At 38.5% G+C, this 18,655-nt stretch overlaps 1 protein-coding gene across 2 annotated transcripts in view; it reads right to left on the bottom strand.

Moving 5' to 3' along the window:
- dus4l (dihydrouridine synthase 4-like (S. cerevisiae)) overlaps positions 1-18,655 on the bottom strand; it is a 76,602-nt gene that overhangs the window by 56,631 nt on the left and 1,316 nt on the right. The window contains exons 3-6 of one of the 2 annotated variants that reach the window (XM_043713671.1): positions 17,994-18,111; positions 14,476-14,598; positions 11,148-11,374; positions 6,560-8,695 (exon numbers count right to left, since the gene is read on the bottom strand). In XM_043713671.1, the coding sequence (XP_043569606.1) occupies positions 8,448-8,695; positions 11,148-11,374; positions 14,476-14,598; positions 17,994-18,111 (716 nt within the window). In that variant the 3' untranslated portion in view covers positions 6,560-8,447. Of the gene's footprint in view, positions 1-6,559; positions 8,696-11,140; positions 11,375-14,475; positions 14,599-17,993; positions 18,112-18,655 lie in introns of those variants that run through there. The other variant, XM_043713672.1, reaches the window with a different exon arrangement.

Here is an 18,655-nt window from a genome sequence, read left to right as displayed (position 1 = left end):
CTTTTCCAGCAATAAAGTTTCAACTTTGATCTCCAGCATCTGCAGATCTCACTTTCTCCTCGAAGATTTCAACCTACTGCGAATCCTCTTACAAGGATGCCTTCCTTGAAGAAGCTCTCTGCCTCTCTCTACAAAGATTTCAGTGAGTCCCTCTCTCACTGCACACCCCAGGTCATCTCCTCTGCCAACTCCCCTCCTCCAAGTCCCTCCTCCCTACCTTTTATCTTCTCCTGCTGAACACTCTCTGCTCATTCCTGAAGAAGGGCCTGTGCCCGAAACGTCGAATCTCCTGTTCCCTGGATGCTGCCTGACCTGCTGTGCTGTTCCAGCAATAAAGTTTCAACTTTGATCTCCAGCATCTGCAGACCTCACTTTCTCCTAAAAGGAGAATAAATCCAACCCAGCCACTTAGCAACCCACTAGTCTTGTTCATTTGTAAAGTGATGGAAAGTGTCATCAAAAGTGCTATCAAGCAGCATCTGCTTAGCAATAACCTGCTCACCCATGCCCAATTTGACCATAAGACTATAAGGTATAGGAGCAGAATGATGCCATTTGGCCCATTGAGTCTGCACCACCATGCAATTATGGCTGATAGGTTTCTCAACCCATTCTCGTGCCTTTTCCTCATAACCTTTGATCCCCTTACTAATCAAGAAACTATCTGTCTTAAATTCGCTCATTGACATGGCTTCCAAGGCTTCTGCAGCATTGAGTTCCACAGATTGAGAACCCGCTGGCTGAAGAAATTCCTTCTCATTTCAGTTCTAATTGTTCCTTCCTTTTGGGTCAAAATGCTGGAGTTTCCTCCTTACCATCAATGTGGGCCTACGTACAGTATATGAATTGCAGCAGTTCAAGGAGGCAGCTCAGGGACAGGCAATACATTCTGACCCAACCTGAAATGTTCAAATTCCCAGGTGAATTGAAAAAAACTGCAGTCCATCTGGTATACGTCCACCCATAGTGTTGTTGGGTATAGAGCATCAATTTTTTTGTCGTATTGGTACTTTACGTGAAATTCCCATATAGGTTTAATGGCTCAGACTACAACGTTCAGTAACACACAACTATGTGCAACATCCTTCTAGCTTACTTCTGCTGTTCTGTACATAGTAATTAGTCATGTCATTACAGCCTGATCCTTGCCTCATCACCACATCCAACTCCCGCAGGTGGCTGTGTTCCCATGCCCCTGTTCTTCTGGATGGCGGAGACTACATGCTTGTAAGAACTATCGAGAAAACTTGACTGAGTTGCTGCAGTACATTTTGTAGGTGATACAATCAAGGGTTACATTTGCCTGGTTGTTGTCAAGCTCCTCGAAACATGTGATAGCTGCCCTCACCCAGGCAAATATAAATGATTTCACCACACTGTGGACTTTACCTTTGCGAAAGTCTTCTACCATTTAAAAGTCAACAGCTGGATTTACTTTCCACAGAATACATAGCCTTTGACTTTAAGTTATTCTATTAAGTTTCTGGTCAGTGATAACATGAAGCATATTGGTTGGCTGGGCATGAGGAATTCAGTAATGGTAGTTTATAAAGCATGAGTGGCACAGTGGTTAAGTACTGGTGCCAGGGAACTGGGTTCAATTCCACCCTCTGGTGACTGTCCTCGTGGAGATTACACATTCGCCCTCTGTCTGCGTGGGTTACTCACACAATCCAAAAAATGTGTAGCACTGTGGGAGATACTAAACAAGTATTTTGCATCAGTTGGTTCTGTGGAGAAGAAAGTGGAAGATAGAGAATGTTCGGAAATAAATAACGACGTCTTGAAAAATGTCCATATTACAAAGGAGGATGTGTTGGATGCCTTCAAACGCATAAAGGTGGATAAATCCCCGGGACCTGATCAGGTGTAACCTAGAACTCTGTGGAAGCTAGGGAAGAGATTATTAGGCCAGTTGCCATAGAAGACTGTGGAGGCCAGCTCATTGAGTATATTTAAAACAGAGATAGATAAGTTCTTGATTGGCAAGAGGATCAAAGGATATATTTGTCTCATTGATAGTCACAGGCGAGGTGCTGGAAGACTGGAGGTTGGCTAACGTGGTGTCACTATTTAAGAAAGGTGGTAAGGAAGAGCCAGGGAACTTTCAGACTGGTGAGCCTGACATCTGTGGAGGGCAAGTTGTTGGGGAGAATCCTGACAGACAGGATTTATATGTATTTGGAAAGGCAAGGACTGATTAAGTACAGTCAACATGGCTTGGTGCAAGGGAAATAACATGGCTTGGTGCAAGGGAAATAGTGTCTCATGAACTTGATGGAGTATTTTGAGTAAGTAACAACGAGGCTGGACATGATCTAAATGGACTTCAGTAAGGCATTCGACAATGTTCCTCATGGTAGACTGGTTTGCAAAGTTAGATCACACGGAATGGAGGGAGAACTAGCTATTTAGATACAGAACTGGCTCAAAGGTAGAATACAGGTAGTGGAGGAATGCTTTTCAGGTTGGAAGCCTGTGACCAGCTAGGATCGGTGCTGGGTCCAGTGCTTATCACTTATGGAAATGATTTGGATGTGAATGTAGATATGGTTAGTAAGTTGCAGATGACACCAAAATTGTACGTGTAGTGGACAGCGAAGAAGGTCACCTCAAGAGTACAATGGGATCTTGGTCAGATAGGCCAATGGGCTGAGGAGTGGCAGATGGAGTTTTAGGTAAATGTGAGGTGCTGCCTTTTGGAAAGGCAAATCAAGGCAGGACTCAGGACACTTAATTATAGGGTCCTGGGGATTGTTACTGAACAAAGAAACCTTGGAGTGCAGATTCTTAGTTCTTCAAAAGTGGAGTGTCAGGTAGATAGAATTGTGAAGAAAACATTTGGTATGTTTGTCTTTATTGGTCAGTGCATTGAGTATAGGAGTTGGGAGGTTATGTTGTGGCTATACAGGACATTGGTTAGGCCATGATTGGAATAATGTGAGCAATTTTGGTCTTCTTGTTATAGGAACAATGTTGTGAAACTTGAAAGAGTTCAGAAAACATTTACAAGAATGTTTGAAGGGTTTGAGCTATGGAGTGAGGCTGAATTAACTGGGGCTATTTTCTCTGGAGCATTGGAGGCTGAGGCGTGACCTTATAGAGGTTTATAAAATCATAAATGGCTTGGATACGGTAATTGACAAGGTATTTTCCCCAGAATGGTGGAGTCCAGAACTCCAAGTTTAGGGTGAGAGGAGAAACATATAAAAAGGGACCTAAGGGGCAACTTTTTCACGCAGAGGATGATGTGTGTCTGGAATGAGCTGCCAGAGGAAATGGTGGAGGCCAGTACAGTTACAGCATTTAAAAGGTATCTGGATGAGTGTATGAATAGGAAGGGTTTATAATGATTTGGGCAAATGCTGGCAAATGGAACTAGTTTTATTTAGGATATCTGGTTGGTATGGACGAGTTAGACCGAAGGGTCTGTTTCTGTGTTATCTATCTGTATTACTCCATGTACAGGTTAGATGGATCAGCTCTGCTGAACTGCCCAGAGTGTCCATCGACATGTCGGCTTGGGGGATTAGCCTTGGTAAAATGCAGGGTTACGGAGATAGGCTGAAGGGGTAGGTTGCTCTTCGGTGGGCCAAATGGTCAGCTTTCACATTCTACATATCTAACGTTTAAAGATGTTTGGGCTTATGACTGCTCTGAGGGATTTCTGAGGAAAATAATGGTGTGTTCATTGGTATCCAACAACTACTGTCATCTTTCTCTGGGCAAAGTATTACTCCAGACAATGAGGGTATTTACTTTATTTCCCTCAACTTCAATATTTCTAGGATTCCTTAATTCACCCTGGGTTAAATGCCACCTTGCTTTCAAGGATAGTTACTCTCACCTCACCTCTGGAATTCAGCTCTTGTAATATTGAAGTGAAATGCTATCAACAGAAGAAAGTCAAGAGTGTTAATTAATGTTTGTTACACAAACTGAACTCTAACAAAATGAACATTTGTATTAAAATTTTATTCCAAATGATGAAATATATAATTATTGCAATAATTTATGACAAGTTACAATATATAAAGTATCCACAAAATTGTAATTGAGACAGATAGCTTCAAACTTTTTACAGGTAATATAAACTTCTGAATTGTGGCAGCTTAAAGCACAATAATTTTCACATTATAACATACAGTAGGTTAACTACATGGTTCTTTTGGATCTGTATTTATAGTTCACTTGAATAATTACCCAACTATCACAGCCAATCTCCTATTTTGTACAATTGTGTAAGCAGTGGTATTTACCACTAGAACAAGTGCCCAGTTATTCTAAGGAATCATTAATAATAGATAACAACAATTTCAGGTTTGGATATATAAATCAACCTGTACACAGTCGACCTTTTTATAAAATGTAGTTCGTTCTTCATTGAGATCAATGTCAATATCTTCTTTGGAATATCAATGCTTAGTCAAGAACAGTAATATTTAAAAAAAACAACTGCAGATACTGGAGACAAAAACAAATTGCTGGAGAAACTCAGCAGTTCTGGCAGCATCTGTGGAATGAAAGCAGGGTTAAGGATGCAACTCTGGTGACTCTTCAAATATTCAAAAGGATGTTTTTGTGCATGTGAATGCTGGGGAATGGAACATCCACCAATTCAAGCGATCAGTATCAGCATTGTGTACCAGTAATTCCTGATGAAGGGCTTATGCCCGAAATGTCGATTTTCCTACTTCTCAGATGCTGCCTGACCTCCTGTGCTTTTCCAGAGCCACACTTTCTGACTCTGATCTCCAGCATCTGCTGGAGATCACTTTCTCCTATTATGTACCAACAAGTTAAGCATAACAATCAGATACTGAGCAAAGTCCTCTCCATCGTGCTCCAATGACCTCAGAAGAACCCACACTCCATTGTACCAGTGTGGTATTTTTTCCCCCATTTTCCACACCAACCATCCTTTGCACAACTGGAAACAGTGACAGTAATACATTGCTCATTCCCATTAGAAACTGGATTTAGACCGGTGAAATTGATCTATTTTAATTTCTACAGCCAGCTGACAGAGGAAGTATTATCTTGTTAGTTTGGATTACAAGCTAGATTTGAAAAGGTAGTATCTAATTTATGACATCACTTAGTTCCGAAGACATGGATTTCTTTTCTTTACGTTATTCTGAACCTTGGGAAAAGGCTAGGAAAGTAGAAAAATATCACAATTTCATAAAACATAATGAACAAAGTTAATATACAAAATGTGTAGCAAAACAATTACAAATTATTTCACTCTTCTACTTCAGTAAAGTACAGAGGTGCATCATCCTAAAAAAAAGTATTCATATGAAGTTGACTGAAATGGTGTTTTATTAAATTATGCAATGGATGACTAATAATAATCAGATTCAGAGCAAAGTCCTCTCCATCGTGCCCCAATGACCTCATATTGGGTAAAACAACAGCAAGTACCGCTGATGCTGAAATCTGATGTATAAAAAAAAACACGAAATGCCAGAAGTGCTCAGATGAGACAGCATCTATAGGTGGAATCAATGTTTTAATCATCAACAGTGCTCAATGTTTCAGGTCTTTGAATTTCCAAGAAACCTGGCAAAGTTAGAAATGTAATAGGTTTTAATTAAGTACAGAGTTCAGGGAAAGAAAGTGGGGAGTAAGGAAGGTAAAAAAAACAGAAGGAATGGTCTTTGATAGGTGGAAGGCACGAATGATTAAAAGACAAATGGAATAATGATGCACAGTAAAGAAATGGTAATGGAACAATTGAAGGAACCAAAGGCAGATCAATAAGAGCTGTAAATGGTACCTGTTATCTAATCAAAAATAAGCTGTGCTATGGTTTAAAATTATTGAAGTCATAGTCAATTAACAAGGACGTAATGTGCTCAATTGAAATATGTGATGTGACTAGGGATTATAATAAGCTTCACAGAACATCGAAGGTTACTTGGTATAGAGAGGTTAGAGTGAAAGTGGGAAGGTGAATTAAAATTGAGTTACTGGGTATTCATTACTTCCTATTCAATACACAGGTTGTAATATTTCTTTGCAATAATAAAATGTGATATTACGAAGGTTAAATTGCACAATTTGTTTTCAAAAACTTGTCTTATTGTTCCAATACTGCTGATAGGTGAATAAAATTGGACCCGTTATTTTCATCTGTACTTAACTGGAATTTTGTTTCAATCATAAATAGAACACAATCTGAAGCTCTTACTGTGAAGCAATCACAAACATTTAAAGCTAGCAACCAAATTTTCCATTATATTTGCAAAAAAAACCTGATTGTCTATGTACATAATCATACACAATGAAAATTCTGACCAGCGGTTAAAAGATTAAAAAAAAGTTACAAGTAGAAGAAAATACTTCCTCTAAAATTCTTTAGTTGAAAGACTATATTCATTTTTAAAATAATTTTTATACTCATTCACAAGATGTGGGCCAGGTTGCTGGCTAGAGGAGTTAAGAATCAACCACACTGCTGTGGGTCTGGTCACATGTAGACCAGACTGGGTAAGGATGGCAGATTTCCATCCTTAAAAGGATATTAGTGAACCAGATGGGTTTTTTCTAACAATCGACAACAGTTTCATGGCCATCATTAGTCTTCTAATTCCAGATTTCCATGGTAGGATTTGAACCCGGGTCCCTAGAATATTACCTAAATCTCTTCATTAATAGCTCAGCAATAATACCTCCTGCCAACACAATACAAACACTCCAAAATGTATTCTGCTCCTCAGTCCCTTACACTTGGAGCGCCACAGAAGTGCATGTGACATTGACAATGATAATGTACATCAAAGGTTTACTCATTATTTTCTTCTGCAAAATGTCTGGCATTTCAATCTACATTAAATGACTGAGTACTAAATGTTTTTTTTTTCAAATATTTATACAACATAACATGTGATTGAGTGTGAAGCTCTGCTGGAGTAATTGGACCTTTCCAGACTTATACATGGCAGTTAATCCATTGCATTATATTCATGGTGTGAAATAGTTCAAGACCTTTGGAACAAATTTTATGTACAGACTTCTCCCTATTCAACACAATGAATTTGTATTCCATTGATTCATGAATGGAGGTAGCCATTTTAGATATTTAGTTAATCAGTGAAGCAGATGTTCATGCTGATCAGAAAAGCTGGGTCAACTCTTAGATAAAAATGATTTCAAAGTGTACAGTCTTAGCTATAAAGAAATAAAATATACAGTAATACTAAAACACCTGAATACTTAGGCAATATTTTAAACTTACGATCGACTTTCCATATCTTGATCAATTATGACTATACACAGAAAGTTGCAGGGAGGAATACATAAGATTTTTCATAAAATGGAAGAACAAAAAAAAAATCTGAATTGTACAATTTTTGGCTGAGTATGAGCTGCATTGAGTTTTTTGGAGAGATTGTCACCATGAGATTTCTTATTGTATCTTATCAAATTTGCCTCATTACTGACTCATCCTACTCATAGCATCCCTTGTGTGCAATTCTAACCCCATTTACCATGTGCCATTCCTGGAAATAGCCACTCAACAGATATCCACCAACTCTTTCACCTGCAACATCTTTAATGGCCAATTTGTGGGCAGGGGACCTGGAGTCTTGTTGGATAAGGTGGTGCACAAGTGGGACTCAGGTTCCAGTCCCTGAGCTGGGCGTCTGTTGCTAAGGGGACAATGTTCTGGATACAGCATTACAGTCATAGTTGCTGCTGTGCCACAAGGTGCACATGTCATATGCGTAATGGAGTACATGTGGCCAGATCCCATAATGTTGGAGTCAGTATCCATCAATGGAGGTCCTCTGCACAAGTAATGAGCAAAGTCACCAGGCATCTGCTCAGAATTCCACATCAAGATTTCTTGATGTCAATCTTGTTTGGATGTTTGATAAGATGGGAAGCTGAATATTAACAAAGCGTGTTAGCAATGAATAAGGCATTTAACAAGCTAAAATCCTTTTATTTAGTAACTTGCCATTGCATAGCGAGAAACCCATCAACAACATTAAAGATGCAGTGAAAGGATTCTTGTGGTGCAGTGGAAGTGTCCCTATCTGTGAGCCAGGAGAGCTGGATTTATTTTTGCATAATTAAAACTAATGGTAAAATACAAAATTTTATTTAAAAAATCTGTGGATTTGACTTTAAAATGTCTTGAAAGACTGAAGTCCTCAATTTTACTTAAGAGATTGTTGATATTAAAACTATTAAGAAGACAAACTGCCACCTTACAACCCTAGGTGATTTGAACTATACCTGTAATAGCACATTTGAAGACAATAACTTCTTTGTTATCATGGGCAGTCAAAGTTTTAGGTCAAAATGTCATCAAAACTTGTTTCCTGCTAGAGGTTTGCTTATCAGATGTTACAGCAATTTGATTTTCTTTGAAATCCTTTAACATCTTTTAAAATGTGCCTTTGAGCAGACATTGCATAAGATTTTTTATAATCTCATAAACCATAATTGTCAGAGAGATAATCTAGAACAGCTGACATACTTGACAATGCATTAAAGATTTTCTTCTCTTGCTTCGAAGTTATTCTTTCTAACATGTACATCAAATGGTGATGGAAACAAGTGTATGGTGTTCCGTGTTCCAAAGCAATGTCAATCCAGTCTCGAACACACTGCAAAGGAGTTTCTTCATATCCTGCAAACATAGCAGGATTTGCTAAAAGGCCTCGTGCAGCCATTACACCTGAATACAGTAAACAAAGGGAAACAATTTAAAAGCAAACAAAAATGAAAGGCATGCAAGCGTATTTTTGAACAAAAAACTAACAAATTAACAATGGTGTCCTCAGTCGAAAGGGTAAGAATAATATGATCCACAGACATTGTTAATTGATAATTGTGTTGCATGATCTGGACAGTGATTCCTCTTGGTCAGTTTTCCAATTTCCCACTCAAGCCTTTAATGTGAGCTAACCCAGAACCTCATAATGACCTGAGATTCTACAATTGTGGCTAAGTTGTCATAATTTAACTTTCTAGAACTAACAATCAAAACACATTTAAAATATCTGTTACTTTCTTGGTCTTCTAGAACCCATTTTGTTATTGTACTTGTCGGCAGTGGAGGTGGGGAAGTGCAATGGTTATGGAAGTTGGGAAATTATATATTATGGGGTTGGGCACCATATTTTCTTTTATTGAGGGGCCCTACAGCTCAGCACACTGGCAGCTGTACCATCTGCAGTAAAATTGCAATGATTCAAATTAAGATAAACTTAAACTCTGGTTATGGCAACATTGTCAGCAATTCCTGCCAGCAGAATAGGCAATCCAATAAAAGGTTCAGAATGGTAACTCTGGATGAGCTGAACTCAAGCATGCTTGTTATTTGACAATGCCAACCAACTGGAGTGGAGTTATGCTGAGTGAGAGTGCAGAATCATGGACAAACCATCATTTGACATTGAGACATCTGTGAAACGATGCTCAAACCCTGCAAAATCTGAGAGAAAGTTAAAAATGCTGCCTGAAATCTTCAAAGAGTTTGTGAATGGCTGCCTGCTCATCTGCCCATTCCCCCAGCTTGAAGCCAAAAAAGCCATCTAGACACTCCAGGATTTCACACTGCAGCATGAAAACACTGAAAACAAGTTTGACTACCCATGTGATGACATGGCAGACTATACTGTACTCATCTGAAATCTGCAGAAAAGACTAACTAAGTTTTTCAGATTTAACTGTTAACATTTTGTAATATGTTTTAACATCCAAGGTCAGGTCGTCAGAAGCTGAAAACAAAGTTTTTTTTTGCACTTGCTGCAAAATGTAGTTTCATGTTTTTTAGAGCATGTTTGTAGGCAATTTCAGTAACGTAGGGCTTGCTCAGCTATGCCGAAATTCTGGCTATCCGAAATATGTGGGCAAGATCCCTGCTATTTATCTTTGAGATTTTACTGCACATGATGCACTGCAGAAACACACCAAGGATGATTTGATAGCACCTTCCAATTTCATAACCTTACCACCTAGAAAGTCAAGGGCAATACATGCATGGCAGCACCACTACCTGCAAGTTCCTTTCCAAGGCGCATATCATCCTGACTTGAAACAATATCACAATTCCTTCACTCCTTCTGAGTAAAACTTATTACATGAAGGAACAGAGTAACAAAATAAGCCTTATTATATTGCCCTATGTTTATACAGTATTAAATAAAAGTTTTTTTTTAAAACATTGTGAATTTTCATTTAAAGAGAACATGCTTGAACAGAAATGTTTAAGTGATAAATGAACTCACTTACAAATAGATGATAGCAAGTCTTTGATAAGGTGAATATATTGATAATTTTGTCAAAAACATGTTAAAGTCTTTTGCATTTGGCTCAGTGAGTTCAGTTTTAAGCAGTAGAGTCATACATGGCTAAGAAACTTTTGGTTCAATTCCCACCGTGAGGACAGTTAGCTAATCTCAGTTGAGTAGCGTTAGGAACATTACATTTGCCACAAAGTTACTGGTTTAGCAAGAAGTGGAGGGAAGAACAAAGATTCCCATTCCTTACTGCTATTCAATGTTACTTATTGGTTGCAAGTACAACATATGGGTGTTAGTAGAAAAAGTGATTGACTTTGCCTGAAAACACTGCCCCCAGTATTAATGTAATGACGGTTATACTGCTAGGGAAAACTTGTACCTTTCGAAATATGTTGAAGCAAGAAGTTTATGCTTTCATGAGAGATGGAGTGAAACAAAACTGAGAAAAAAGTAACAAAACGTAATTGTTTGGAGACAATGGCTAATAGTTACTGTAAGATAGGTTGAGAACATCAAAATTCAACTATCACTGCTGCTTTTTCAGTGGAGCAGATTAAAGATAAAAAGCACTAGTTCCAGTACCAAGTATTTAAGAGGGATTACTTCTGACACTTACTTCTACACTGGAAAAGCTCAGTGAACCTGGCAGCATCTGGCTGGATAAAGTAACATAGTTAATGTTCTGAGTCAAATGTGACTTTTCTTAGAATTGCCACCAAATTAGTTAAATGTAATTAATTTTCAAATGACTGTTGTACTATTTACAAAGGATTATAAATAGCCTGTCAATAGAAGTTGTTCTCTTCAAGCAGAACTTATGAGATAATTATTAAATCTTTAAAAATTTTGGAGTTACCATATTTTCTTCACAGGGCTCCTTACCATCAATTCCTGTCAACTCATGCACATAATCAATATCTTTATGGCTCCTTATGTCTCCATTTGCTACTACTGGTATATTTAAATTTTCCTTAATAATTTTGATTGTATCATAGTGCACTGGTTGATGTCGTTCCTCTGTTGTTCTGCCATGAACAGTGATCCAAGAGATTCCAGTTGCTTCAACTTTTCGACATAGATCGACAGTTCTTGCTAGATCTTTGTGTATTCTGCAATGAAAACAAATTATTGAATTTAAACCTGAAATTAACCGAATCAGATATTAGATTAAATAATTTCAGAACAATTATTTAAACAGTAATAGTCAGATATGGGGTACTCATGCCTATTTGACAATTGTTTCATTTAATCATTGATGAACATCTATCCCTCAAGTTCTAAAAGTCCAAGAAGATGATTCATTTTACAGCCTTAAAGGAGTCTGCCCAAAGAGGAATTCCAAGTCAGCTCATGACCAATCTGGAAAACGTCCACACATCTACCAGTGGGATCAAATAAAGTTAATTACAGTACATTCCTTGCCCAGACCATCAAGGTCGAGCATTGGCATTACCAGCACTTGTTCGAGAAAAATGATGTTGAAATATGTGACCTCCAAGATTAAAAACGAGCAGCCTTCATTGTCTGGCAGAACAACCAAAAGTTGCAAATTAGGCAGCATTCTAACAGCTCAAAGACAAATCTGGAAGTCAAAGGAGAAGAGAAATCCTGAGATATCCAACACTATAGGATATCATGATATATAGGTTTTTTTAAGCCATCTACAGACGAAGGGCAATTTGACAAAATCTCAATTACTCACAAGATGGTTTTCCTCTTCTTAAGGATTACAATACCATCCGCCGATGCTTGGAAAAACAGTTTCAACAACTGTGAATCCACAATAGCACCAGACACTCCACACTATCTTGCAGTTTCCAGTGGTGGAAAGCATAGGTGAATCATCATTGATTGGGGAGTTGCAATAAGTAATCAAATTGATGAAAAACAACAAACTTGTGACCCTAATGTATTCCATTTTTGGTTTTCAAAGCTGGCAGACTCTTCCTCACGTCCAGCACTTATATATTCATCCTACAGGCTGAGAGGAAACAGAACTGTCTCCCTCTTCCCTCCCACCCTCAACTTCAGATATGCAGTAACAACAATCATTTATATGAAAGGAAATAAATCAAGATGTGAGAACTATTGAGGTATTTCCCTTTTGTCCATAGAAGGGAAAATTCTGATATGCATATTCCCGAATCCCTACTTCCTGTGGCTGAGACAATCCTCCCAGAGATAGCGTGTGGCTTTAGACATTCCAGAAGCTCCAACATGGACTTCTCTGGCAACAAAATCCAACAACAATGTCAAAAACAAGATCAGGACTTCTTCATTGCATTCAACAACTTGGCCAAAGCATTTGATCCAGCAAACCACTGTGGATTGTGTTCCAAAGATTTGGATCTTCAAAAACAAAACTTCAGTCATGCAACTCCTTCGTGATGAAATGACTACAATTGTCCTGAGAGGAAAGGTGAAACAGATTCCACCAAAATCTGGATTGGGGTCAAATAAGGCTATGTCATAGCCCCCACAGTCTAGCTAACAGAGACCATTCATGTCAAAAATCATTCCTGATGCCAATATTCAATATTGTCGAGATGAAGAACTCTTTAGCTTTAGTTGCTTCTGTGTCAAAACTGACTTCCATAGATATATATGGTATAAAATTTGCAGGTAATTGACATGTTATTGTGCACTGTACACCAATTCCGCATGAAGTAACTTTGCCTGTCCTTGAATGTTGTCTAATCAAGACACACAAATCATCCTCACCTGCTCAGTCAAACGTTCCACTACCCATATAATTTTAAGAGGCTCTGGAATATACTGACTATAGCCCACACCTAAGCATCTCTCTAAAAAGGTCACCATTAACGAGGACATCCAAATGCATATCACCTTTGCTAGTTCAGCTTTGCACACTGTCAAACATATATTGCCATTGTTTGTAAAAAGTAGTCGTCATCTACTGCTAAATTTTAGTAAGACTCTTCCACATCCTCTAGATTCAAATGGAAAATCATGTAAACACGTCAGTGTCTCTCTAGAGGCCAGCTCCTCAAGTCTTCAGGCAGAACACCTCAGAAATCCAACTTCAAAACACTAAATGGTGTCTCAATGGCTGAGAACTGTTGCCCACACCAAGTGCTGTTTTGTCAACTCCCAAATGGCTAATTTTCCAAAGAATAACAAAGAAAATGCTCAAAGATATCTTGAAACTCTTTTAAGTGTGCTAAAGGAAGATGATCTTATACCTCCAGGCCATTAGCACTGGATTCAAATCCCAGCTCAGGTCCTGATTGCCAAGGACCCTGTACGATAATGCAGCCAAATGAGTTGATTATCCATCTATTAATCCTCCACTATGTCTGTGGTGGACAGTAAGAGCAAGAGTGGTCAACCATAATGTTTGGTAGTTGCAGTGCGAAGGTCCGTTGCATCATAAGGCTCCATGTGCATAGTCATAGAACCATAGAGCTGTACAGCATGGAAACAGATCCTTCAGTCCAACTCGTCCAGATATCTTAAACTAATCTATTCCCATTTGCCTGCATTTGGCCCATATCCCTCTAAAACCTTCATATTCATACACCCGTTTCAATGCCTTTTAAATGTTGTAATTGTACCAGCCTCCACCACTTCCTCTTGCAGTTCATTCCATACATGCACCACCCGCTGTGTTAAAAAGATGCCACTTAGGTTCCTTTTAACTCTTTCTCCTCTCACCTTAAACACATGGCCTCTAGTTTTGGATTCTGTTCGCCTTATCTATGCCCTTCATGATTTTATAAACTTCTATAAAGGTCACCCCTCAGCCTCTGATGCTCTAGGGAAAATAGCCCCAGCCTACTCAGCCTCTTCCTAAAGCTCAAACCCTCCAATCCTGGCAACATCCTCACAAGTCTTTTCTGAACCCTTTCAAGTTTCACAACATCTTTCCTGTAGGAGGGAGACTAGAATTGCATGTAATATTCCAAAAGTGGCCTAACCAATGTCCTGTACAGCTGCAACAACAGCTCCCAACACCTATATTCAATGCACTGACCAATAAAGGCAAGAATACCAAACACTGTCTTCACTATCCTATCTATTTATCTATCTTCGATTCCATTCTCAATGAGCTATGAATCTGCACTCCAAGGCCTCTTGGCTAATCCTAGTCGTACAAGAGCTGTCCCAGTTCAATGTGCACATTTGTGTAAAATTATCATGTAATTATAAATGCAATATTCTATTGCATTTTTATGACTAAAGTATTTACCTTATCTTAATTGAGACTGAAAAATTAGGATATTCTACTTGATTCCTGACCTGACGCACCATGTCCTGAACCAATTCTGGTTTATTTATTAGGCAAGCACCATATCCTTCTGCCATTGCCCACCTGTAAGAAAATTTAAATGCATGTTACACATACTGCAATATCAATGATATACAAAATGGCTGAAAAGTTGATAGATGTGTCTCATAAATTGTCTTTCTCTCAAATGCAACAGTACATGGAATAGAATGAGGGAAAATATGAGGTTATTCACTTTAGCTGGAAAAATACAAGAGTTGAATACTTATTAAATGGGAAAAGACGACAAGAAGTTGCCACACAGAGAGATTTAAGGGTCCTAATGCACTAGGCAATGGTCTACTGGTATTATCATTAGACCATTTACCTAGAGACCAGATAATGTTCTGGGGATCTAATTCTAAATCCTGCCATGGTAGATGGTGCAATTTGAATTCATTGTAAATCTAGAATCAAGAGTCTTATGATAACCATGAAACTACTGTTGATTGCCAGAAATCTCCACCTAGTTCATTGGTGTCACTTAGGGAATAAAGCTGTCATCCTTACCTGGTCTAGCTTACAAGTGACTCTAGATGCACAGTAACGTGTTGACATTTAACTGTCCACTCGACAATTAATTCCTGATGAAGGGCTTTTGCCTGAAACGTTCCTGATGAAGGGCTTTTCCTGCTCCTTGGATGCTGCCTGACCTGCTGTGCTTTTCCAGCACAACTGTAATCTTGACACTGGGCAATTAATGCTGACCTACAACCACTGCTGCCCACATCCCGTGAATTAATTAAAAAAAACTCAACATGCTAGCATCCAGGTTCAGCAGGTAATATAGAAGGCAAATGGAATGTTGGCCTTTATTTCAAAGGTAATGAAATATAAAAATAATCTTGCTAAAACTATACAAGACACTGGTCAGACCACAGATGGAATGTTGTGAACAAGATCTGGTCCCCTTACCCTAAGAAAGATACACTAATATTGAAGGCGATTGAGAGAAGGCGTACTAGATGGATCCCAGGTATAGAGGGATTTTCTTAGGAGTGGTTGAATAGGTGAACTTGTATGAATTAGAATTTAGGAGAATGAGAGGAGACATAACCGAAACATAAGGTTTAGATTAGATTAGATTAGATTAGATTAGATTACTTAGTGTGGAAACAGGCCCTTCGGCCCAACAAGTCCACACCGCCCCGCCGAAGCGCAACCCACCCATACTCCTACACGTCTCAGGTTCTTAAGGGGCTTTGCAGGGTGGATGCAAAGAAGTTGTTTCCTCCTGTTGGAGAACCTCGGACCCCAGGGCAAAATCTCAGAGTACGAAATCACCATTTAAAACAAAGTCAAAGAGAATTCTTTTCCGCCCAGAGGGTGGCGAATCTGGAATTCTTTACTATCACTACCACTTAAGTATATTCAAGGTTGAAATACACAGTTTTTAATTAATTAGGGGATCAACAGCTATGGAGAAAAGGGAGGAAAGTAAAGTTGCGGGTTATCATAGCCATTATTTTACTGAATAATAGAGTGGACACAGTGAACTGAATGGCCTACTTCTGCTCCTACATATTATAGACATACATTAAAGCAAAGCAGTAGATTTCACACGTTTGTAATCTACAGAACTGAAATAATATTTAAATACAATAGGAAGCAAAGTGAAAAGGTAATACAAAACCCTAAAACAGCAGTACCAATTTTTCTTAAGGGTTCTGAAGAACAGTCATATTGGACTCAAAATGTTGAGTTTGTTTCTCTCTCTCTCTCCAGCACTTTCTGTTTTTATTGATCATAAAAGTAAGGATGTCATGTTGAAGTTACACAGGACATTGATGAGATACCTTGTGCAGTGTTGGTCTCCTAATTTAAGCATCTAAATGCTTTGGTGATGTTCAGTGGAGGTTTACTAGATTGATACCTAGAATGAAGGTGTTGCTTTTTGAGGAAAGCTGGGTTTGTTTTCACTGAGGTTTAGAAGAGCAAGGGATGATCGGACTGAAGTTTATAAAACCTCGATCAGTGTTGACAAATTGGATGTGGAAAGGATGTTTACTCTTATCCATGAATCAAGAGTAAATGGTCACTGTTTTGAAATGAGTGTTTGGTCTTTTAGGACAAAAGTGAAGGGAGTTTTTTTTCCCCTCTGAGGTTTACACAACTTTAGAACTCTATGCCTTAGAAGGTATTAGAGGCAATGTCATTGAATAGGTTTAAGGCAGAGTTAGACACGATTCTTGTCAGGTAATGGATATCGAAGCTAATTGGGAATGTGGAATTCAGAACAGAATTGAATGGCTTGCTTACATTCTTAATTCACATATGTGTGTTTGGTTTAAAACAAATATGCTGGTAGAACATTGGCTTTTTCAATTCGAAGACAAGACAATGATGAATAATGAAGTTATGACTCAGCTGTACAAAGCTCTGGTTAGAATACTGAGAAGATCTGGGCACTACATCAGGGAAGGATGTCTAGACTTTGTAGAGAAAGCAGTATCTGGTCTCTAAGGGTTATTTTATAGTGATTAATCACAACGTCAGGTTATAGTGCAACAGGTTTATTTATAAGTACAAGCTTTTGGAATGCTGCTATTTTGTCAGGTAGTTAATGGGGCAGGATCATAGGTCACAGAATTTATAGTAAAAGATCAAAGTGTCATACCTACTAATGCGATGTATTGAACAAACCTAGATTGCTGTTAATCTTCAATCATTTAGAATGGTTGCAGGTTTTGATCCATTAATATGTAAATCCCAGAACTTCTTTCAAGTCACATTCCCGAGATAACTTCAGGTTTTATTTAAAAAAAAGGTGACATCACAGCTCAGACAATGCATTAAGGGTGTGAGGTTAGAGTCTGTCGGTGTTCAAACTTTGAGTTAGACTGGTTCTATTTCCAAAGTAGGAAATGTCACATGGACTGACTGCCTACAGATTTGTGCTTTGTAAACAAAATAGAATGTATCTGCAAATACAAATCTGCAAATGCAAATTCACCCCACAGACTTATGTATGTGTCTGTACATGCATGTGAGGGAGAGAGAGAATGCAAGAGTCTCTGTGTGCGCGCGCTTGATAGAGTGTGTGCGCAAGTGTGACAGAATATATGCCTGTAAGAGGGTATGCGAGTGAGTGTAACAGTGTGTGTGTGTGTCTGAGAGACCGCATGTGTAGGAGAGAGGGCCTGTGTGAGTGTCTAAGAGAGTGTGTGTGTATGAGAGAGAGAGAGAGAGAGAGAGAGAAAATAGTGTCGTGAATATGACACTTTGATCTTTTACTATAAATTCTGTGTCCCATGATCCTGCTTCACTAGCTACCTGACAAGGAAGCAGCGCTCTGAAATCATGTACTTCCAAATAAACCTGTTGGACTCCTTCTTCTATATTTCAAATAGACCTGAGCTGAATGGTTAACTTCTGTTACTACAATTAATAAACAACATAACTTGCAGCATTTACAGAAGCAGAATCACTATTTATCTTACCTTTGTGGACAACCACAATTCAAGTCAACACCATCTGCAAATGGAGAAACTATACAGGCAGCATCAGCTAGATCCTGTGATCGATTGGCAGCAAACTGCACAACCAGAGGACGGTCAACTGTCAAAATAAAGTGTGTGACATGTCATTAGAGAGTTTTCTTTAAACTATTTTTGTTGTGTTTAAGTTGTTTCTATCTCCTTTGATTTGGCAGCTGAACTAGCAATCTTCAGTACTAAGAATGTAGTTAAATTGTGTTCCAAACACTGATAAACATTGAGGACTCTTCATCTGCTGACTATTTGAAGATATAATTTGATTCAATCTGTTGCACCATGTTGGATTATCAACATTTCTAGAGAAACTCCTCTAATAGAACAAGTCTCCACATTAAAGGGGTGTAGATTTGAAATGGCACAAGTGAGCAGAGATGGCATGTTAATTGAGTGATAAATATCAGCCAGCATACTAGATGATGGCCTTGCTCTTCCGTAAATAGTGACACTAAATTCAGCCACTGTTGCGCTATCTCATCGGAGAGATGGCACCTCCGACAACATGGTGTTCTAAAGCAATAAATTATAAACTGAACACCCCAAATAGAGCTGATATTTGCATTATAAGTACTGCAGATTGATTGCAGCATGTTAGAAAATGTAGTTAA

The sequence above is a fragment of the Chiloscyllium plagiosum genome, chromosome 23 (genome assembly GCF_004010195.1).
Source record: "Chiloscyllium plagiosum isolate BGI_BamShark_2017 chromosome 23, ASM401019v2, whole genome shotgun sequence".
Lineage (NCBI taxonomy): Eukaryota > Metazoa > Chordata > Chondrichthyes > Orectolobiformes > Hemiscylliidae > Chiloscyllium > Chiloscyllium plagiosum.
Note: the sequence above shows the minus strand (reverse complement) of the source record. Positions and strands in the feature narration are given on the sequence as shown.